The following is a 22,825-nucleotide window of genomic DNA, read 5'->3' as shown; positions in this document are numbered from 1 at the left end:
AGTGGTTATTGGTCTGACGTCCATGCTAGCGTTGAAGGTGCAATTTCTTTCACTTCCCAGATCAGTCTGTTGCTATACAGAGCATACAGGCTAAATCAATGGGCAGGGTCAAAGATACTGACCTTTCAATGGGGGAAGAGAGTTACTGACATCAGACTTCTGATGGCAGTGGAAATTTAAGGAGCATAAGAAGTTTTAGTTGTTACAGCAACAAGAAGGCAGAGGGAGATCCATGAATGGGGTAGTCTAACCTAGGCACCGAAGGGAGTAGTACACAGACTGCATCTTGCATAGGTTGTCTTCTTGCTTACACCCATGTGCACACATACTGCACATAGCCACTCTACAGTAGGGGGACATTAGGTAAGCACTCATACATGATCAGGTATTCGCTAATAGGAGGATACTGGCATGCCTCTGGCTAAGGCGGCACATGGCCAAAGGCTTTGGATTTCTCTCAGTTATCCATACAGTGCAGATATTTCCATGCAACCTCACTTAGGGAAAGGCATTATTGTTTTAATGCGACTTAGTTTATTGCACAAGAGGAGAAAGACTGATGCAGTCTCACAATACAGTTGATACAAGCAAAGCGGGTAAGCTCATAAGCTCAGCTGATACATCTGCACACACCAGTCAGTCATTATAAACTAGCAGCCACTACGAAATTTCAAGCAGGAGAAGAGATTTGTTGTAGGCGATTTCCTTATAAAAAAAGACACTAGAAGCCCGCAGGGTAACAAAAGCTGATTGAAAATTAATTTGCAGTTAAATAATACTTTACATCTTCAAAGCACTTGACAGTGAGTCAATCAAACCTCACAACATCCCTGAGAGGTATCTAGGTATCCTCATGGCCATTTCACAGATGGTGACACACAGAGAGGGAGCTGAGCGATATGTAACCCCACCCAATAAATGCTCAAGGACCACACAGAGCTGGAACTAGGACCCAGGAGTTCTGTGCTCCCAGGCCCGTTCTCCAAAACACTAAACTATGCTGCCTCAAATTGTAACATTAGTCTCAGGTTTCATAGGGAAGCGGAGAAACTGAGCCCTGGTCTAACACTACGGGGTTAGGTTGAATTTAGCCAGGTTAGGTCAATTTAAAAATGAATGCGTCCACACAACCAACCCTATTCCGTCGACCTAAAGGGCTCTTAAAATTGACTTCTGTACTCCTCCCTGACGAGGGGAGTAACGCTAAACTCTACCTTGCTGGGTCGAATTTGGGGGTAGTGTGGACACAAATCGACGATATTCGCCTCCGGGAGCTATCCCAGAGTGCTCCATTGTGACCGCTCTGGACAGCGCTTTGAACTCCAGTGCATTAGCCAGGTACACAGGAAAAGCCCCGGGAACTTTTGAATTTCATTTCCTGTTTGGTCAGCATAGCAAACTCAGCAGCACAGGTGACCATCCAGTCCCCCCAGAATCATAGAGCATAGAATGTTTCTACGCTCCCCCTATCATCTCCGTCCCTGAGGTTATCGCAGATTAGAAGGTGGAAAAAAACGCACTCGCGATGACATGTTTTCCAAGCTCATGCAGTCCTCCCGCATTGATAGGGCACAGCTTAATGCATGGAGGCATTCAGTGGCAGAGGCCAGGGAAGAATTAAGTGAGCACGAAGAGCAGAGGCAGGACGCGATGCTGAGGCTAATGGGGGAGCAAACAGACATGATGAAGCGTCTTTTGGAGCTGCAGGAAAGCCAACAAGAGCACAGACCCCCACTGAATCCACTGTATAACCGCCTCCCCTCCTCCCCATGTTCCATAGCCTTCTCACCCAGACACCCAAGAACGCGGGGGGGAGGCTCTGGGCACCCAGACACTCCACTCCACTCCAGAGGATGGCCCAAGCAACAGAAGGCTGTCATTCAAACAGTTTGATTTTTAGTGTGGCTACAATAAGCAATGGGGCCTTGTCCTTCCCTCCTCCCCAACCCCACCCGGGCTACCTTGTCCGTTCTCTCTCTCTCTTTTTTTTAAGTAATAAAGTAATAAGAATGCATGGTTTCAAAACAATAGTTACTTTATTTGGAAGGGGAGAGGGTGGTTGGCTTGCAGGGAATTAAAATCAATGAAGGAAGCGGGTTTGCAACAAGGAGAAACGCAATTGTCACACCGAAGCCTGGCCAGTCATGAAACCGGTTTTCAAAGCCTCTCTGATGCACAGTGCTCCTTGCCATGCTCTTCTAATGGCCCTGGTGTCTGGCTGCTCAAAAATCAGATGCCAGGCGATTTGCCTCAACCTCCCACCCTGCCATAAACATCTCCCCCATACTCTCAGATATTATGGAGCACACAGCAAGCAGCAATAACAGTGGGAATGTTGGTTGCGCTGAGATCTGACCAACAGTGCCAGCGAGCTTTCAAACGTCCAAAGGCACATTCTACCACCATTCTGCGCTTGCTCAGCCTATCGTTGAACTGCTCTTTACTACTGTCTAGGTTTCATGAGCCATGGGAGCAAGGGGTAGGCTAGGGTAGGTGCGACTGCGCGGTGCTGCTGGCTGAGAGAGCTGCCTGAGGCAGAAGCCTCCAGCTCGCAACAGCAGCGGTGATGGTGAGCTGAGCAGGCTCCATGCAGGGTAACGCAGGAAAAAAGGCGCTAAACAATTGTCTGCTGTTGCTTTCACGGAGGGAGGGGCAACTGACGACATGTACCCGAAACTACCCGCAACAATGTTTTTGCCCCATCAGGCATTGGGAGCTTAACCCAGAATTCCAATGGGCAGCAGAGACTGCGGGAACTGTGGGATATCTACCCACAGTGCACCACTCTGTAAGTCGATGCTAGCCACGGTAGTGAGGACGCACTCCGCTGACTTAATGCACTTAGTGTGGACGTACACAATCGACTGTATAAAATCGATTTCTAAAAATCGACTTCTATAAAATCGACCTAATTTTCTAGTGTAGACATACCCTTAGTGTTATTAACACCTGCAATATACTGGGTTTCCTAGAAGGGAGAGTAACAAGTAAAACAAAAACGCCCAGTTCACCAGAATTTATGAATATGGAAGTATCTTGTTGCTTGATATCCTGTCATTTCCCTAGATGGAGAGAGAAATTCTTCACAAATACAGTGTCTCAGTCACTACCAGTAAGAGATCCTGTTGACACCATAATGAGCAGAAGTGGATTTTCGTATTCTCAGGCTATGGCTACACTTGCACTTCAAAGCAAGCGCTAAGTGTAGTCAAAGCGCCAGCGCTGGGAGAGAGCTCTCCCAACGCGGTCTGTACTCCACCTCCCTGTGGGGAATAACGGACAGCGCTGGGAGCCGCTGTCAAAGCTCCCAGCGCTGGGGCTTTGACCACACTGGTGCTTTGCAGCGCTGCAATTTGCAGCGCTGGAGAGGGTGTGTTTTCACACCCTGCTGCAGCGCTGCAAATTTGCAAGTGTAGCCATGGCCTCAGACTCCTATGCTGGTGATCCACATGGAATCAGCCCCCTGCAATCACTTTGGTCATCTCACCCTCTCCCATCATGTTCTGACCCCGATTTTACTGCATTATTTCTCACAAACACCTACTCCCAGAACAATTCCCCCTTTTGCTTCCCCATTCTTTGCCACCCCACCAAGAGTCACCATCTATCCCAGACTTTGAAAAGACAGTCTTGTATTCTGTCACATGGGCTTTCAAGAAGTCACGGCACCTGAAATGTCTTTGAGAAGACACATCATGCTGACAATGCCAGGATCTACATCAGTTTGACAAGACCTCAAAGAGACTTTAGTTCTTGTCATTCTGAAGGAGCTCTTAAGCCAGGAAACAAATCTCTCCCTCCCTACCTCCCTCACCCATAATCACACACAAAAAATTGCTCAATTAAATTGGCTAAGGTCGGGAAAGAAGAGTTGTTTACGTTCCTTGAAATTTACATTTTAAAAATCAAACCAGACACAACTCAGAATAACCCAGGGGAAGAGAAGTAATGTGTTACTGGATGTAGTTCTCCCCTTTCTAGCTGTTTAAATTAAGGGAACCCCAAAGACCTGGCTCTAGAGATGAGGTGTTCCTGAGCATTTTATAGAACAATGAATTATTAACTGATGAGAGAGGGAAAGGGAAACAGAAAACAACATCTACGAAGTAGGCCAGGGAGTAGGGTTGTCACCTTTCTAATTGCAGAAAACCAAGCACCCTTGCCCTGCCCCCTGCCCGAGGCCCCACTCACTCCATCCCCCCCATCTCCATCGTTCACTCTCCCCACCCTTGCTCACTTTCACCGGGCTGGAGCATGGGGTTGGGGGGGGTGTGTGTGGAGGGGTGAGGGTTCCAGCTGGGGGGTGCAGGTTCTGGGGTAGGACCGGGCATGAGGTGTTCAGGGTGCAAGAGGGTGCTCTGAGCTGGGGCCAAGGGTTTCAGCATGTGGGAGTGGGCTCCAGGTTGGACTGCGGGGGGAGTGGGGGGAGGTGAGGGCTTCGGCTTGGGGTGTGGGCTCTGCGGTGGGGCCAGGGATGAGGGGTTCGGGGTGCAGGAGGGGGCTCTGGGCTGGGGCCAAGGGGTTTGGAGTGTGTGGGGGGGTGCGGACTCCAGGAAGGAATTTGGGTACGGGGTGCAGGCTCCAGCAGGGAGTTTGGGTGTGTGAGGGGGCTCTGAGCTGGGGCAGGGGATTGCAGTGTGGGAGGGGGCTTGGGGTGTGGGCTCTGGGCAACACTGGCTCGTATGCTTTGTGGGGGCTCTGGGAGGCACTGATGTCAGGGGGCCCCTTAAATAGCAGCTGCATCAGCGCTGCCCTGGTATTTCCTGGGCCTCAGAGGCTGCTCTATCTGCCATAAATCCTGGACACATAGCCAGGCCAGCGCACCGAGGACAGAAGTTCTTCCTGTTCTCTGCAATGTGGGGGGGGGGAGAATTCCCCACAAGTGGCGCACACACCCCACTGCTGCCCTTGGCTCACTGCTCCCCCAGCATAGCCCAAATCGCAGCAGGTCTAGGGAGAGCACTGCTGCAAGCCCCCTTCTCCTCCCCCCTGCCATTTGCAGTGACCCCCTCTCCTGCGTGTGTCCACTGCCTGGCCGCTGGCTGGGGCCTCTGCATCCAGCTGCTGCCTGACTCTGCTCAGACCCATTCCTGGGGAGAGGAGCCCAACTTTAGCCCCATGCATCCACGCAGCCCATTCATCCCCAGGAGGAGACTGACCAGCAGCCCCTTACCTGCTGGCCGCATGGTCCCGAAACAAGCCAGGCACAGCAGCTCCCGGGGAGCGGGCTGTGGGGCCTGGGGCAGGCAGCAGCGGCTCGCCCTGGCCTCCTCCCCTGCCAACGGCTGCATGCCATCCCTGGGAAGCCAGGCCGGCTCCTCTCTCCAGCAGGCCGGATAGGTAGGGGGCTGAAGGCACTTCCTAAAGGCCACAATGCCTGCTCCACAGGGAGCCCCCAGCCACCGAGGAGGCTGCTGCCCGGGGTTAACCCTGCCAGCCAGAGCCTGCAGCCGAATGTCTCTCCCAGCCCTTCTGCTGGGATCCACCCCCTACCTGCTGGGGCTAACACCGCTCTGAGCTTCACAGAGAGCGCAGCTGCAGGCCCCCTCCTCATCCTGATGACTTTTAACAGGGTCCCTTTTGGACCAGGCGTTCTGGTCAAAAAACAGACACCAGGCAACTCTACCAGGGAGACACATTAAAACGAGTTACAACCTAGATTTCACTACTATCTTTGATCACCCAAGGTTAAGGTTTTCAGGGAGAGTACACTCTTGTGCCAAGGTAGTCAAACACTGGAAGAGGCAGTTATCTAACAGCCATACAACAAAGCCTAACACACTTTTTAAAATCAAGAGGTGGCTAATCAGACCCATACAGCTTGAGGAATACACATGTCCTCCACCCCAATGGCTGATTAGGTTGCTCTTGTTATCTGGTCTATCTTCTAAGCATTGCCTCTGATGGAAGTTCCAGGCTGCCTAACTTCCCAGGAATTCTGTATCCTGGTGAGATCACTGTAATATTAACAGGATGATAGTAAATGACTCCTGGAACACAGAACGTATTTTAACTATGTCAAACGTTACTAAATAAAGTTTATTTTAGGATAGCAGAAAAATGAGGACAGGAAGGGAATTTCAGGTGAAACAGGAAGCAGTAACTGAGGAATTAAAACCCTTGGTATTCGTGCTAATTGAAAAGAAATTGTTCTCGTTTTATTCAGCGCATGTTTTAGAGGTCACAGACACACCGTCAACCATATTTCTGAGTAAAGTTTGTGGCAGGGACAAGAGGTAAGGGGAGATTTTAACAACTATGCCATGAGTAGAGCATGTCTCTGAGTATCAGAGATAGGACCCCAGCTCTATTTCAGCTGAACAGAAAAGCTTTCAGCATTAACATTTACTAATGACCATTTGCACATACATCATTAATCTCTTTCAAAAGGTCGGTCTCAGAGTGTTGTAAGACAGACAGACAAAGCATTATGCCCATTTTACAGATGGGGAAATGAGAAGAAGTATTATCTTGCCTGAGGTCACGCAGTCATTAGCAGAGCTGGGAACGAAACCCGGAGTCATGGCTCATATGCCCCTGCTTTAACCACTAAGCACCGTAACATCATTACATTTTGATGGGTTGAACACCACTCACCTTTAGTCAAAAATGTGTAAAACAAGTTCACTGCACTAGGCTGGGGTTACAGAAAACAAGCTGCAGCAAAGGGCAAGGGAACTCTTACTGCAGTAAAGAGAAGGCTCTGCAACTGCAGGATATCTGCCTTGTTTAACATTCATACTACCCTTTGACTAGTCATGAGATACTTTGAAAAGGGTTGGGTTTGTGTACAAACTACAGCCTGACTAACATAACCATCACATTTGACATGAAATCCAGTATGTAGCTGGAAAGAAAGGACTGGTCAGGAAAGAAGCAGCTTTCCCTCAAAGGAAAACTTTCATTCCTAAGATACACCATTAAATGAAAAAGATGAGTGAATGCTTGAGAATTTTGTTTCCATTAGGAGGATTCCAAACACTGTTAAACAATGAACTGGACTACCGTAGTGGAATTAGACACACAACACCAAGGTTACAGAGGGATGATTTGGTTAAAGGAGGAGAGGTTACTTAACTTGTACAATAACTGGAGTTCTTCAAGATGTGTCCCCCTAGGTGCTCCACATCCAGATGCATGCATGCCCAGGCACTCTAGAGCTGAGATTTTTGTCAGCACTACCTGCGGGTCTGCAAGTGCACCCTAGACATCCTTATGCTCCAGTACCAGGGTATGTAGGGAAGGGCAGACTTGCTGCCACTCCAGTTCTTTCTTAACCACAAAAGTCTAGTGAGAGATTCTGAGGCAGAGAGGAAGGAAAGCAGGTAGTGGAACACCCAGAGGGACACGCATCTCGAAGAAATCCAGTTACTGTAAAAGGTAAGTAACCTCTCCTCCTTCGAGTAGTGTCGCTATGGGTGTTCCATGTCAGGAGACTCCCAAGCAGTACCTCAATTACAGAAGAGGGTGCCAAGGAGGTGGATTCAGTACAGATCATAGAACAGCATCGCCAAAAACCACATCAGCTCTGTAACCGAGCATGACAGCGTAATGCACATCGTAAACTATGTGTGGGAAAGACCAGGTGGCTGCCCTGCAGACATCCAAGATAGGTATATTTTTCAGGATGGCTACGGAGGTAGATTGAGCCCTGGTGGAGTAAGCAATAACTCTTGGAGGGGGATGAACCCCCAAGGCTTCGTAACAGGACAAGTCACATCCTGAAACCTATTTAGACAGTCTTTGGGTGGAGGTAGGACACCCTTTAATTTCTTCTGCAATAGAGACGAAGAGTCTAGTGGAACACCTAAAGGATCTGGTCCTGTCGAGGTAAAAGGCAAGATCTCTTTTCACATGTAGTGCATGGAGGCTTGTTCCTTCTCTTGAAGAGCAAGGCTTGGGATAAAACACTAGTAGGTGAATCTCCTGATTCAGGAGAATTATACAGTGAGGATGTGGACATAGTGTCACCTTATCACAACAGAAAACTGTGTATGGTGGACCAGACATCAAGGCTCCAAGTTCCCATACTCTCCTAGCGGAGGTGATGGCTATGAGGAGGAATGAAATCTTGACCTCTGATGTGGGGTAGGATGTGCTGGCAAGAGTAATGAACCACTCTGAGGTCTAGTATATTGATATGCAGCATCACCTCCTCAGGGGTCCATTTGCCCTAAGCTGTGAGGTTCTGGGAATGCGCACTCCAACCTACCAGGGAGGGGTCTGTGGTGATGAGCCTCATGGGAGGAAGCTGTAGGAATGAAACTCCCATGCATATCTTTTGTGGGTCCTTCCATCAACTGAGGACCGTCCATGTCAGACACTCATTTGGATAGACTGTGCTTGTTGGGGGCATGGACGTCCTCAGCCAGGCTTGAAGATACCAAGATGTTGTCTTGCTAAGGGTGTCAAACATACAGGATACCATGTAGCCCAGAAGCTGTAGGCAAGCCCTTGCTAGGGTTTGCAGGTTCTGTTATGCTGTTGAAACAATGTTGGACATTGTGGCAAATCTGTCCTTCGGCAAGTATGCTCTGGTGGTGGTGGAGGAATACAGAGTGGCCCCAATGAAGTTTATGTATTGAGTGGCTGTGAGGGTAGACTCTTCTGCGTTAAGGCAGAGGCCCACTAAGTAGAACAGAGGCAGGGCTTTGCTGGTTGCTGTCTGTGCCTTGAGAAATAAGCAACCTTTCAGGTGCCAAACCTCCAAGTAAGGAAAGACAATTATTGCCATCTAGTAAAGATAGCCTGTGACAGCCAATAGGACCTTGGTAAAGACCCTTGGGACAGTGGAAAGGCTGAAGGGTATGATGCAATACAGGTAGTGGTCTCTGCCTACCACAAAATGTAGGAATTGTCCGGGTGAGGGATGCATGACGTTAAGTGTCCTGAAGGTTGAGAAGACAAACCAATCTTGCAGATCCAGAGAGGGAGTTATTGCAGTAGGATTGCCATTCTGAACTGCTGAGCATGGATGAAAGTGTTCAGAGTCCCAAGGTCCACAACTAGTCTCTATCCTCCATTTTTCATAGGGCCCCAGACACCGAGAGTAGAACCCTTTTCCAACGAAGTTCAGTGGAACAGGTTCGGATCAGGTCCAGTGTTAGGAAGTCCGATACCTCCTGCCCCAAGAGATCCTCATGAAAAGGGTTCTTGAAGAGGGACGGGGACGGGTGGGAGGGCAGTAAAGAGCTGAACTGGATGGCACTACCTGTAGAAATCACCTCCAGGATTTATCTGTCTGAGGTGATAAGCTTCCAGGGAGGTAGAAAATGGGAAAGTTGATCCCCATAAAGATGGAGGAGTGCAGCACAGGATCTGGAATGGGAGATAGTTTGTGATCCTCAACCAGTGGGTCAAAACAGATGTTTTGAGGGTGTCACTGACTAGGAGGTGATGGCTATGGAGGGCATTTTCTTAGTGAATCTAGGATTCTTCTGGGGGTCTTAGTCAGTCTCGTGGGCTGGTTGTGGACTGGATAAGATAATTTAGCTATTGGCAATCTGCTGTATTTTCTCTTTGTTTCAGATGTACAGATGCCCAGGGATTGTTGTGGAGGGAGGGATAGCTCAGTGGTTTGGGCATTGGCCTGCTAAACCCAGGGTTGTGAGTTCAATCCTTGAGGGGGCCACTTAGGGATCTAGGGAAAAATCAGTTCTTGGTCCTGCTAGTGAAGGCAGGGGGCTGGACTTGATGACCTTTTTGGGTTCCATTCCAGTTCTATGAGATAGGTAATAGCTCCATTATTATTATTTAAAAATAGTGTCGCCTGGTAATCTTTGAGAGAATGAAGAGACTCATCTGTGGTGTCACTAAACAACTTGGGCCCTTGAAAGGAATGTCCAAAATTGTATTTGTATCTCCCAGGAGAGGCCAGAGGACTGCAGCCAGGAAGCTTGGAACATGAATACTGTCACAGCCATGGAACATGCAGCTGTGTCGGCAGCACTGAGCAAGGCCTGGAGAGATGCCTTGGCAACTGTCTAGCCTTCTGCAATGAGGGCCTGAAATTGTTCTCTCTGGTCCTGAAGCAGGTGTTTAATAAAAAGTGAGAACTTAAAATAGTATGTGAAATCACACTTTGCCATCAGGGCTTGGTAACTGACTGCTACTAACCTCAAAGAGTCCAAGGAATAGCTCTTGTGGCTCAGAAGGTGTAGACATTTTGGCTTTTTGTGCGATGGTGTTCAATGGAACCGACGTTGCCTGTTTTGTTTGTCAATGGCCTCAACAACTAGAGAGTTGGATATTGGGTGGGAGAAAAAGTACTCTGAGCCTCTGGGTGGAATATAATATTTTGTTGGCCCATTTGCACCTAGGCAGGAGTTTGCTGGGCTGGGGCCAGCAGAGCATCATTGATGGGCAAGGCAGACTTGCCCCGAGGAGACAAAGGAAGGCTGTCAAAGAAGGAATGTTGGGGCTCCCATATCTCCTGGTAAAGCATCTGCCACACGGTTCATAGGTTCTTGAAAGGCCTTGATATCATCAAGATAAGATGGTGAAGGAGGCATGACAGCCTTGTCTGGTGAAGAGGTTGTTTTCCTTCCTCTCCTCCAGAGGAGCTGGCTCTTGCTTCTCTGGGAGATGTGCCTGTGGGGCAAGGCTCATGGGCATCTGTTGTTGCTCCTGATGTGCCTTTTTACAAGACAGGACCCTGCAGAACTGGTTACCACACGGGGCCCACAGGAAGAAACCCAGAGTTGTCATTGCAAGGGTCTCTGGATGTATCTCCTGCTGAGAATTCCTCCTCATGGTGAACCTCAAGGAAGGGAGACCGGAAAGTAGAAGAACTTTGTATAGACGCCTCAGAGTCAGATGAGGTGTCATCCCCACGTCCATCTGTGGGGCAAGTGGTGCCGATACAAGTGGTCGAATTAGTGCTGGGCCCTGGGGAGGGACCTGAATTTTCATTGGTATTGAGGTTTCACGAGTGGTTACATGGTGAAAAGGTACCAGAGGATGTGCTAGTACTGGCTGGAAAGCTCTCTCAGTACCCTCAAAGAGCTTGCGTGGAGGCTGTGTCGGTACCAGAGGACATGTTGCCATTGAAGGCTGTAGAGACGGAGGATAAGTAGGCTCTCTGGTAGAAAGTCTCTCTCAGTACCAGTCAGCAGCAGCGATTCAGGCTCTTCCAGGGTTCAAAGGTCCTCGCAGAATAGGAGGCTGGACGGTAGTGAGGACTCTGGATAGGAACTTCAGGAGTGTCTTGTGTAATACTGGAAAAGGTACCGAAGTACAATTGGTACATGACAACGATTTTGTCTAGGCTCAGGAGTCCCTATGTTTAGGAGAGACTGAGCCTGGTGCCAATGTCAGTGCTGCTTTAGGTGGCTTGTCAGTACGTAGCTTCTTAGCTGGTGCCATGGGATCAGTACTGGAAGGAATGGGAGCCTCAGTGGTACCCACATTGGGACACAAAGTCCCCAGAGGCCCAGATCAAGGGTGACTTTCCCCTTCTCTTATCTTGTTCCGGAGAATAGGATCTTTTTAATTTGAGGGTGTGGATGGTACCGTAGGACCCCCAGGGTCTTTGCTTACTACCAGAGCAGAGGCGGTCAGTGGATCCAATGTACAGGAGAGTGACTCAAACCCCACAGGTCTCAGGGGGCACTCCATCAAGAGGAGTTTTGTACTCCTTCAGTTTCTTAGATCTGCTCTTAAATGTTGACCAGTTCTTACATTTGGAGGGGACGTAAGTGGAGGCAGCTTGAATGTCCATGGCAGGTCTGCAGGGTTTGAAGCCCAGGATCTTAGCCATAACCCATACTCAAGGGAGCAGTTCGAGGCCTGAGGAAAAAAAACAAAAACAAAGGCCCAGATGGGGCAAAGAAAGAAGGGAAGGGGAAACCCCCCCAAAAAAGTACAAACTGTGCTAAATAACAGAAAACATAATTAAAATAATGTAAGTAAAGGAAAACATTAGAGAACAAGGAAAAATAAGCAAGAAGCGCAGCAAGCCGCATGGCTAGGTAATGAATACAGCGACACTCCACCTCAAGCTACAGGTGGTTGATAAGGTGCTAGAGTGGCGGTGGGTGCGCCCCTCCCTATATGCCCTCATACTGGAGCACAAGGACATCTAGGGTGCAGGCATGGACCGATGGACACTGCTAATGAAAATCTGCTATCAAGAGTGCCTGGGTACATGCACAGCCTGGTGCAGAGCACCCATCGGGACACTACCCAAAGAAGAATCACTTGAAAAAAAACCCTATAAAACAAACTTTCAATAGCTTTTACTTACATTTCAGTGGCTATGAATCCGGTGAGCTCAGACAGGAAAAGAAACAGTATGAAGAGACAGCAGCAGACAGAAACTGGAAGAGATAGGTGTGGGGGGAACGTTAGTTTAAAAAACTGTCACGAGATTTTGATTTTCATACACACACCAGTTTGCCACTGGTTCCCCCACCCCCTATTACTCTGCCCCCTAGGCATAGGTGGGAGCTACCACCCTGTTCAGGGGCACCAATTCAGGCTATGTCGGCAGAATATGATGGCATCAGTAGGAAGCATGGTCTGGAATCTCAGCTCTGAATCAGAATGGAGATTCCTGATCAGTGCCTCTATTCTGAGGGCAACTTCCAGCCCTAGGTGTAATATCCATCCCCCCAACCTCACCTCTGACTCCCATTTTCTCCATCCTACAGCCCCCACTGCTGGCAGCCAACCCTCCCCCTCTGGAAAGATTGCTCCATTACATGCCTTCTTCAAAGCACTTGCCAATGACAGTAGGGCAAGAGGAGCTCCCGCATGGGGTTTGGAAGGAATCATCCTCTCCCCACACTATTATAGCACTACACACTATCAAGTCACTGTCAAAGGCAGGTTCACAGATCAGACGAGTCAACGGTCTGAGACTGTGGGAGATGGAGATAACAGATTAGATGAGCTGAACCCCTACACCACCCAGTGCATCAACTCTACAATGACGGAAGATTCCCAGTAATCCAGAGAACAAGAGGCCTACAGTGACTCTGACAGCAGGTCTCTCAACAGGCCAGTGGTGTATATTTTCTCTCCTAACCTAGCGTGTATTCAGTCCAGAAGATATCTCATGGGGAGCCAAAAGAAGCAACCCTCCTTCTGTAGCTTGTGTATTATTAACTATTCCTTACCGGGACACTGCTCAGCACACTGTGCAAGCAGTCAGCCTCATGTGATAGTTACAGAGCCACTAACCCACAGTGTGTACGGGGGGGAGGGGGAATGGGAGGAAAAGAGACTCAGGAGGGTAAGAGAGGCTGTAAGTGCTTAGGGAGTAGTAGGGGAGTGGAAAGGGGACACAGTGATGTGTCAACCACAGTCCGGACCTGGCTGGGATTTACATTTGTATTAAACAAACATTCTCCACATTCCGACTCCAGAGTGAATCACCACAAAGGAGTAGTTCAGGAAATGGCATGTAATCACAGAAGAACAATGAGAGCATTATGACCCCAGCTCACACTCCCTCAGTCCCTGAGAGTAACACACACCATGGAGTAGGATCCCACCCATCAGTCCTACCAGCGTCTCAATGACTGAGACGGTAATGACCACCTCACCCCAAAAACACAACCACTGAGTACAGAGGACTGAGAACCATGTAGGGTGACTGTTCCCCTCAACTTTATTTCACTTGGCTGATACAGCCTCAATTTCATTTCCATTCCCTCAGGAGACTCCCAGAATGGTTATCTGAGGAGGGAAGGAGCTGTAGCCACCATTGCTGTTCAAGACTGAGACGAAGTTTGGAGGTAAGGAGAAGAAGAAGGAGATAGTTGAAGCAAAACACCAAGACGGAGCCCAGATGTCTCAAAGCTTTGTGCCTCATCCTTCCAATCCATCAGCCCTACAACTCTGTGGAAAGGCAAATTCCTGCCTTGCTTCCCCCTTCCTCAGTCGTGTCATCTCAGAGCTCGCTCACTCTCTAGTAGCCAGAAGGATTAACAGAGACGCCAAAAGCCATTAAATGGGTCATTCTTTAAACAGGAAAAAGAAAGAGGAAAGGAAAACTAAGCCTGAGAATAGTAGGAAGATGGGAAAGGGAGGAGAGACTTTAAGGAAAACCTTCACGGATGCACACACACAGTTCCTTCCATCTCTGTGCCTTTGGCAGGGAGAAGAATTCAACATTCTACTGCTACCCCAGGAAGCCTCTGGCCTGGTGCACAACAATGGGTGTTAGGAGGGGAAGCTTTTACCTAGAGCACCAAGGGAAATTCCTAAGAGAAGTACTGGGAGACCTTTGTTCATACCTAACTGAACCAGCACAAACTGGTTGGTCAGGATGCTTCTTATTCATAAGCAACCAAACAGCAGGGAGGTCAGGTCAGTGATAGGGCTACAAGTCCTTGGCAGTACACACAGGAAGTCTCTATTGCACATACTGCATACAGCACATCAGTCAGAATTTTAAACAAATAAACCCTTTGCACTGAAATCACAATGAGAGACTGGTAAAATCACCTGCCACCCGCTACTTACATGACTCTCTTCCTCAATTCCCTTCACAAGCTTCCCCTTCTCTTCCACATCCTATTCAAGACTCTTGTCTTCCTATAAAGCTCCTCCACACCAACATGCCAGGTTCTTTCTCTGCTCTCGTTCCCTCTTACTCGAACCCTAAGCTGCTCTCGGCAACACTCCTTTTGTAAGTTTCTTTCACTTCCACCTTCACCTGTGCCATTATCTTTGGAACATTTTACCTTCCTCCTTCCAGATACACCAAACATATGTCCTCTCGCAAATCTTCCCTTCAAACCTGCTCCTCCACTGAAGATTTGCAGCACTACTTAACAAATAACGTAGAGGTAAATTGTACTGGCCTAAGTTTTTAAACATAATTAGTGAGTTTGGGTGCCCAGCCTGAGCTACCTTGCAGGGGCCTGATTTTCAGAGGACAAGTGCTCAGCACTTCCTGAAAAATCACGCGGCTGAAGTTGCGCACCCAGAAATCACTAAAAGTCACTTCTGAACATTTGGGCTACTATATAATTACACACACACACATGCATGCTGTTTGGAAATGGGACCTTCCTCTGAACACCCTGTGTACCTGAATTGTATTGTCTGTCTAATTTATAATGGAAGCCTTTCAGGCATAGAACATAAGTTCCTCCATACTTGCAGAATACCAAGCACACAGAATACTCCCACAATGAAGGCCTGCACAATTTACTTCAGTCAGTTATTTAACAAGGGAATCCTTTATCTGCCTCTACATGAATGTGCGATTCCCTAGGTCACACATTTGTTATGCTTGGAATAGTAGTTAAAAGTCTAGAGGCAGATTAAGAAGCTAGCTGCTTCAATTGAGGGAGCATGCATACTGCAGTGTTCCCCCAGAGCTGTCAAGAACCAGCTCTGACCTGTTGTCATAGAACGAGGGATTTGGAGCAATCAAATTTTTGAATTGCTCCATTCCAGCTCCACTCTAGTTCCGGGAGAGAACCTACTGGTTCGCGCTCCAGTTCCGGGCTCCGCTCCAAAGCCCTGCATAGAACTCTGCCTACAAAACTCCAAATATATTAAAGTTTAAAAGCATTACTAGCATTGAAACATACTGCTATTGGCTGACTAGAAAACTTAAGTAGAGCTGAGTGAGAAACTGTTTTCTCCTAAAAGTTTGAGATTTTTTTTTTTTAATTTCCATATTCAATTGAGATGAAAAGTCAAAGTCTCAAATGTTCACAAACCAAAAATGCAAAACAAAATTGGTTCGGGTCCAAATGTTTAGGTTTTGGTTATTCTTTTACGCTACTTTGCTTAATTTTTAAAACAAAACTGGTTTCAAAACAGAAAACTAATCTTTCATTTAGAAAATGTCAAAACAGACATTTTTTGATTATTTCTAAACTTTTTTCCAAAAGCTTTCAGTCAAGGAATTAGTTGAAACCAATCCTTTCTTCATGAGAAGTTTGGGTTAAGACAAATTGTCATTTTTCAGCTAAAACACACTGTCAAAAAAGTTCCTGGGCAGTTCTAACCTGGAGGACAGGATGCTTGCTAAGCAACTTTTCAGCACTGCCTTTTTCAAGCTAACTCTTCTATATGTATCACATGCAACAAGCACCTCCACCTATGCACTCCAGTCCCTTTTTTCCATCCCCTTTTTAAAAAAAAAAAAATGATGACATTCAAAGCAAAAGCAGATTAATGTTTAATTAATGAATGCAGATTGAGAACATAGATACACGTCTGCATTATGGCATACATCAACTGCAGGTATATGTCCAATTATATAAACTGCTAGGAAGTGCAAGAAGGGGCCAGGTCACAGTTGCCATGCGAGTCATAACTGATATTTCATGATGTGTATTAAAACTCCAGCCTCCACACAGTACTGCTGTAGAACATGACCCAGTGTGTACAACACGTACATGTAAGCTATGCATCCACACCGACTGCTAAATCATAGGATTGGCAGAGTTGCTGTCTGAACTGCAGACCCCATGACGATGTCAGGCAGCTCATGCCCATCCAGATACCAGGTATCAGACTGCCCAGGCATGTGCTGCTGCAGCCAACATACCCAAACATGGCCAGTTTGTCACAGTGATCCTCAGGTCTGCTGAAATGACTGTTCACTAGCACTACAGACACTGCAACAGAGGGAGGGAGACTTAATGTTGACACAGGGACTTAATGGAGTGGCACATGTACTGTTCACTGGTTTAGAGGATAGAAAATAAAAAGACCATTCAATGAAGGAGATTTTAATTGAGGTACAATCTGAGGGCCTGAAACTACTATATATGAATCATCTCCGGAAACTCTTTGCACTGATAAAGGAGGCAGTGGGTGTTTAGGTTTTTCCAGCCCTCATCTCACCATATCTTAGTGGACTGCTCTAGTTCCTCCAGTTCTAATGAAGTTTAGATTTATATTAATGTTTGTTTTTACCTGAGGTAGGAATGATTGCATTGTGAATCTTAGACACCTCTGTTGTATGCCGTACCCATTAAATCCCCGGTGATTGCAAAGCTGTGCGTGTCAGATTATACCTCTCCCCAATATTGGGTTTCTAGCGGTTAGTGACTGGCACTGCCCTGCAGGAGCACGGGTGTGATTCCCAGTCATTGTCAAGGACCTATTTCTTATTTGTGAGACAGCAGGGATAGAGTAGTAAGCATTAACACTGTGCATGAATCAGGGGACTGCTATTCAATGCTACATCCTACTGCTACTCAGAGATTTCTAACATATGTCACGGATCAGCTGGTTCTATTTAAAGAAGGAAATGGATGAGAAGGAGAAACAACTGTCTTATCTGTTTCTGGAAGGGAATATTTGAATGAATAAGAGCTCTTTGGCTAACACTGGGAGAGCAACCAGTGCTTTGGCACTATAGACCCCAAACAAACCTGTCCACCTCTGCCCCAGTATCTGAGGTGGTGCTTTAAACGTTTCTTCCTCCCTCTTAATTGCAATCAGCAGGTCCTCACTGCACTTCAACTCCAACTTCAAGGTCACCCCAATTCAGAGCAGGCAGACCAGCCTCTCAGCAGCAGCTTTCCACTTGTGACTCTGCTGAAGTAGTGATGGCTAAGCATATGCCACTGGTACTCTTCAGGGGATCTACAGCTACATCAGCTGTCATTGGAAACTCATGGACTCTGGGTGCTGGCTTCTCCTCAGTGGGACTCAGGAAAGCTTCACCAACAGCAGCACTGTGGTGGTTTTCGTCAGTGGGAGTGTTGTAAAGTACTTCAGTGCAAGCACGGGCAAGCTGCAGGGCAGTACAACAGCAGCCACTTACTGTTCATGGACTGCTTGAGGAAGGAGATATCTGAGGAGGTTGTCAAACCCTCCCTCTACACCACTGCCAGAAGTGCCTGGTCCACATAGAATAATCAAAATGTAGACAGACACCAAAGAAACCCATCAGCTGGCTCCTGAACATCCCTTGTGTTTTAATGTGCCCCTGCCCATCGTATCAAGATAGGCTACCCACACTCCCATCAAGACAGGGATGGACTTCAGCACTTCCCATGTTGGATGCTTCTGTCTCCCAGAACCTGATCAGCTCAACATTCCCTAGTGCAGGCAGCATTGAGACACCAAACCTTCCAGTAAGCTGCCATAGTGAGAAGCAGCATTTTACAACCCAAAAGTGACTGTGGGAGTCTGGCTGACAAACACGTTTCTATTCCAGAAAGCTTCAGCATCATGCAAGTTCCCTTCCAGAGGCAACGCTGGACCAGTGCCTAGGCAGCAATTACATGGGAAGTGCAGGAGTGTAAGCAATCAGCTGCTACAAACTGTTTTAGAACTTCAAGCAAGTTGGATGTTCAAAGATGCAACCATAGTCATTTAATCTACTCTAGTACCATAGTCATTTCATTTATTCTAGTGCCCTAGTAAAAATTCTTTATGGGGAATTAATCACTCAGCACACACACAATCCCCTAAATAAGATTATTACAACCCAAATCCCATAAAATATTTATCACAAAATCCTGCTGTCCTGACAGGCTGCAAACTGGTACATTATACCCTAAATAGGGCAGTTGACTTGTCTCACTCCTGACTTCCATAAAAAGCCTGCAAAGCTTAGAGATGCTGGTTTTACAATCAAGAGTCACAGGCTGAGTCAGACAGGCAGCCCATTGAGAAGGCTGTATACAGAGATCGCCACACACAGAGGTGCCAGCTGGTTTTGCATGTTGACCACCTGATTGCTGTACGCTTTCCAATCCCCTCCACACCGGGAGGGTGGCAGGCAGGAGATGTGAAGTGGTTAGAGAGGAACCTGTCAAGGGAAAGGGAGGCTTGATAAGCCAGGTACAAGGAGAAATGAGTCAGTTGATCATTTTAGTAAGATTCCCGGCCTCCAAAATTTTCCATGACAAACCTACTGCACTAATCAAATGTCACAGATCAGAGAGGGGCACACTGTGCCAGCTCTAAAAGAGTTTTTTAAAAGCTCCTTTTCAGGTGATACGGAGACAAGTGCACTCCGGAACAAGCTCCCAAATGGAATCAAGATGAGGTGTGGGACTGTCACTTCCCAAATGGAAGGTAAGTTTTAGGGCCTCGACACACTAAGAGTCCCCTCCTAACAACAGATCTTAGGGGCCTGCAAACTTATCAACAGGTTCATGGAGACCTTACGGCTGTGCCTGTTGGGGAGAGGAGGTGTCTATACAAACTACTGCGCTGGCACATTCGGAATAATCTTTGCAGCTGCACCATGACTACAGGAGGGCAGGGTCAATGCTGGAGGAATTCAGATGTTTGGGAGAGCCAGAGAGGCATGGAGCCTCTGAAGAAAAATGGTTCAGTGACACCAAATGTTTGGTAAAATGTCTCAGCCCATCTTTGGTCAGGAGTCTCCCCAGCTCACTTCGCTTCACATTCTTCTGATTCACTATTACTGACTCAGTTCTATTCAGCGCCTGTCGCCACCGAGGGATATGACATCACTTGCGTCAGCAATGAATACAGGGCCACTAACCCAGTCTCAGAGGGTGAGTGAATAGGGCACAACTATATGATCAAAGGGAGTCAGTGTGAAACGGAACAGGAAAGCTGCATTAGGCATCTAATTACAAATTTGGCAGGATCAGCTAGATCTGTATTTACCACTCTACGCAGAGCACTCAGTGGTAATGATGGTGTGAAATTACATTACTCAGTCAATCTGAAAAGGAGGAAGGAAGAAGAAAAGCCCAAGGCAAGAAATTTACATCAGCCAAAAACTATGCACAGATACATGGGGTGGGAAGTGGATTGTTATAGGTAGGGCCCTACCAAATTCATGGTCCATTTTGGTCAATTTCATGGTCATAGGATTTTTAAAATTGTATATTTCATGATTTCAGGTATTTAGATCTGAAATTTCATGGTGGTGTAATTGTAGGGGTCCTGACCCAAAAGTGGTGGGTGGCCAAGGTTATTGTAGGGGAGATTGGGGAGATTGCCGTACTGCTACCCTTACTTCTGTGCTTCCGGAGGTGGTGCTGCCATCAGAGCTGGGTGGCTGGAGAGCCACAGCTGCTGGCCGGGAGCCCAGCTCTGAAGGCAGAGCCCACCATCAGCCGCAGTGCAGAAGTAAGGATGGCAGGGTATGGTATTGCCACCCTTACTTCTGCGCTGCTGCCTTCAGAGCTGGGCCCTTAGTCAGCAGCCACCACTCTCTCTGGCCACCCAGATCTGAAGGCAGCAGCAGAAATGTAAGGGTGGCAATACTGCAATCCCCCTAAAATAACTTTGTCACCCCCCTGCAACTCCTTTTTGGGTCAGGACCCCCAGTTTGAGGAACGCTGGTCTCCCCTGTGAAATCTGTACAGTACAGCATAAAAGCACATAAAAGACCAGATTTCAAGGGGGGAGACCAGCATTTGTCAAATTGTGAGTCCTGACCCAAAAGGGAGTTGTACGGGGGGGTGGTAAAGTTATTTTAGGGGGACTGCAGTATTACTTCTCTGCTGCTGCCAGATTTCACGGGGGGAGGCCAGATTTCACGGTCCATGACATTTTTCATGGCCGTGAATTTGGTAGGCCCCTAGTTATAGGCAAAGTGAAAAATAAAAACAAAAAAATTGCAGAAAATAAGTCATATTGGGCTCTCTTCTCCTCGCCAGCCCCATCTCTGATCCCAGAGGAATCCCATCTTTATTGCCACCCCACCACCCCAGCTCTCTCCTGACTGATAACAGCGATTGTGAAATGCTAAGGAACGTTAAAGAGGCTACAAGAGCATAAAGCATAATAATAATGGGCGATTTCGACTGGCCTCTTATTGATTGGGTAAATGTCATCTCAGGGCATAATGGAAAGATAAAATTTTTAGATCCCATAATGACTGCTTCATGGAGCAGCTGGTCCTGGAACCCACAGTGGGAGAGGCAATTCTTGATTTAGTCCTCAGTGGAGCACAGGATTTGGCCCAAGAGGTGACTATAGCTGAACTGCTCGGTAAGAGTGACCATCATCTCATTAACTTTAACATCCTTGTGGGGGAGAGAATACCAAAGAGACCCAACGCTAAAAGCAGGAAGGACATAAAAATAAGGCCACTTGTTAGATGGAAATTAAATGGAGCTGCCACAAAGGTAAAATGCCTGCAAACAGCATGGGGAGTATTTAAGAAGACCATGACAAAGACTCAGAGTAAACGCGTACCTCAAATCAGAAAAGACAATAAAAGGACCAAAAGAATCCCACTCTGGCTAAACAGCAGAGTAATGAAGGCCATTAGAGGCAAAAAAGCATCCTTTAAAATTTGGAAGCCAAATCCTAGATGCACAAACTCTGGCAGATAAAATGTAAAAGTACAATAAGACAGGCCAAGAAGGAATTTGAGAAGCAACTTGTTTAAGATACAAAATCTAGTAGTAATGTTTTTTGGGTTTTTTTTTTTTAAAGTATATCAGAAACAGGAAGCCTGCCAAACAGGCAGTGGGGCCACTAGACAGCCAAGGTGTTAAAAGAGCACTCAAGGAAGATAAGGCCATTGCAGAGAAGCTAAATGAGTTCTTTGCATTGATCTTCACTGCAGAGGACGTGCAGGAAGATTCCCATATGAGCGCTGTTCTTTTCGGGTGACAAATCTGCAGTATTGTCCCACATTGTAGGGGGCAAATTGGGAGAAACTATAGTAAAGAACAGAATTTTCAGATACATAAGTAAATATGATTTGTTGGGGAAGAGTCAATATGGCTTTTGTAAAGGGAAGTCATGCCTCACCAATCTATTAGAGCTCTTTGAGAGAGTCAACAAGCATGTGGATAAGGCTGATCCAGTCGATTTAGTGTATCCGGATTTTCAGAAAGCCTATGACAAGGTCCCTCATCAAAGGCTCTTAAGGAAATTAAGCAGTCATAGGATAACAGGGAAGATCCTCTCCTGGATCAGTAACTGGTTAAAACATAGGAAAGAAAGGGTAGAAATAAATGATCCGTTTTCACAATGGAGAAAGGTATCTATATTGGAACCTGTGCTGTTCAACATATTCATTAATGATCCAGAAAAGGGATCAATTAATGAATGATCCAGAAGTGGCGAAGTCTCCAGATTATACAAAATAATCTGTATTTTGGGGAGGGGGGGTGTAGGAAGAGCAGCAGCTGGAGCCACATGGAGGAGCTGCTCTCTGCTCAGCTGCTGACACCTGACAGAGAGCAGTGGCTGGCTTCTAGACCGGGCTCCAAGAAGTAGGTGCCGTCGCCAGGGTGGGGGAAGGAAGGGTGGGAGGAACCTCTCCACCCCCCCCCCCGCCCCGCTGTGCCCCAATTGCCCCAGCCCTCGCCCCTTCCTACGGGGACTGATCCCTCCCCGCCCCCAGGCCCTTGCTCTGGGGACCAACCCCCCGCTGTGCCCCAATTGGGCAGGTGGGCAGGCTCCACGTCAGCTCCTCCCAGCCTGGCTCTGCAGGCAGCTGGTGAGTCCTGGGAGCGCTGGGAGTGAGTGTGGAGAGCAAGTGACAGAGGAAAGGGGGGGGGGGAGAAAAGTGAGCAGGGAGTGAGGCATTGAGGAAAGAGGCAGGGCTGGAGGAGAGGCAAGAATTGCAAAGTCTGTTTGGAGCAGGCACACACCCATCAAGGGAGGGAGCTAGCAGCTCCCCACCTACTTCAGCCTGTGTCAGAGTTAATTGGTTGGTAGTTCAGAGCCTGCTTTTAACAGCTCCCTTTCTGACATTTTCTGTCCATGTGGTTCTAAAACAAATTGCCTTCAGGGGCTGTTCAGCTCCTCCATACAAGAGCACAGACTGGTCACAGCAAGCCGCTTCAGCTACAGAAGATGTCTTTTCTCGTGTGTTTAATATCCCTTTAAAAATCATACCTTTTAGAGGGAGGCCAGAAGAAATACTAATTTTAGACTGGGGTATGCACAGGCC

The 22,825-nt window shown here is 47.5% G+C and overlaps 1 protein-coding gene across 2 annotated transcripts in view; it reads right to left on the bottom strand.

Annotated features, from left to right (window-relative positions):
* Positions 1 to 22,825, bottom strand: part of ERGIC1 (endoplasmic reticulum-golgi intermediate compartment 1) — a 93,826-nt gene that overhangs the window by 37,870 nt on the left and 33,131 nt on the right. For both annotated transcript variants that reach the window (XM_045028605.1, XM_045028606.1), the window contains exon 3: positions 12,245 to 12,317. In XM_045028605.1, the coding sequence (XP_044884540.1) occupies positions 12,245 to 12,317 (73 nt within the window). The remainder of the gene's footprint in view (positions 1 to 12,244; positions 12,318 to 22,825) is intronic.

This window comes from Mauremys mutica, chromosome 8 (assembly GCF_020497125.1).
Source record: "Mauremys mutica isolate MM-2020 ecotype Southern chromosome 8, ASM2049712v1, whole genome shotgun sequence".
NCBI classification, from domain to species: domain Eukaryota; kingdom Metazoa; phylum Chordata; order Testudines; family Geoemydidae; genus Mauremys; species Mauremys mutica.
This window is presented reverse-complemented; position numbering and strand designations above follow the sequence as displayed.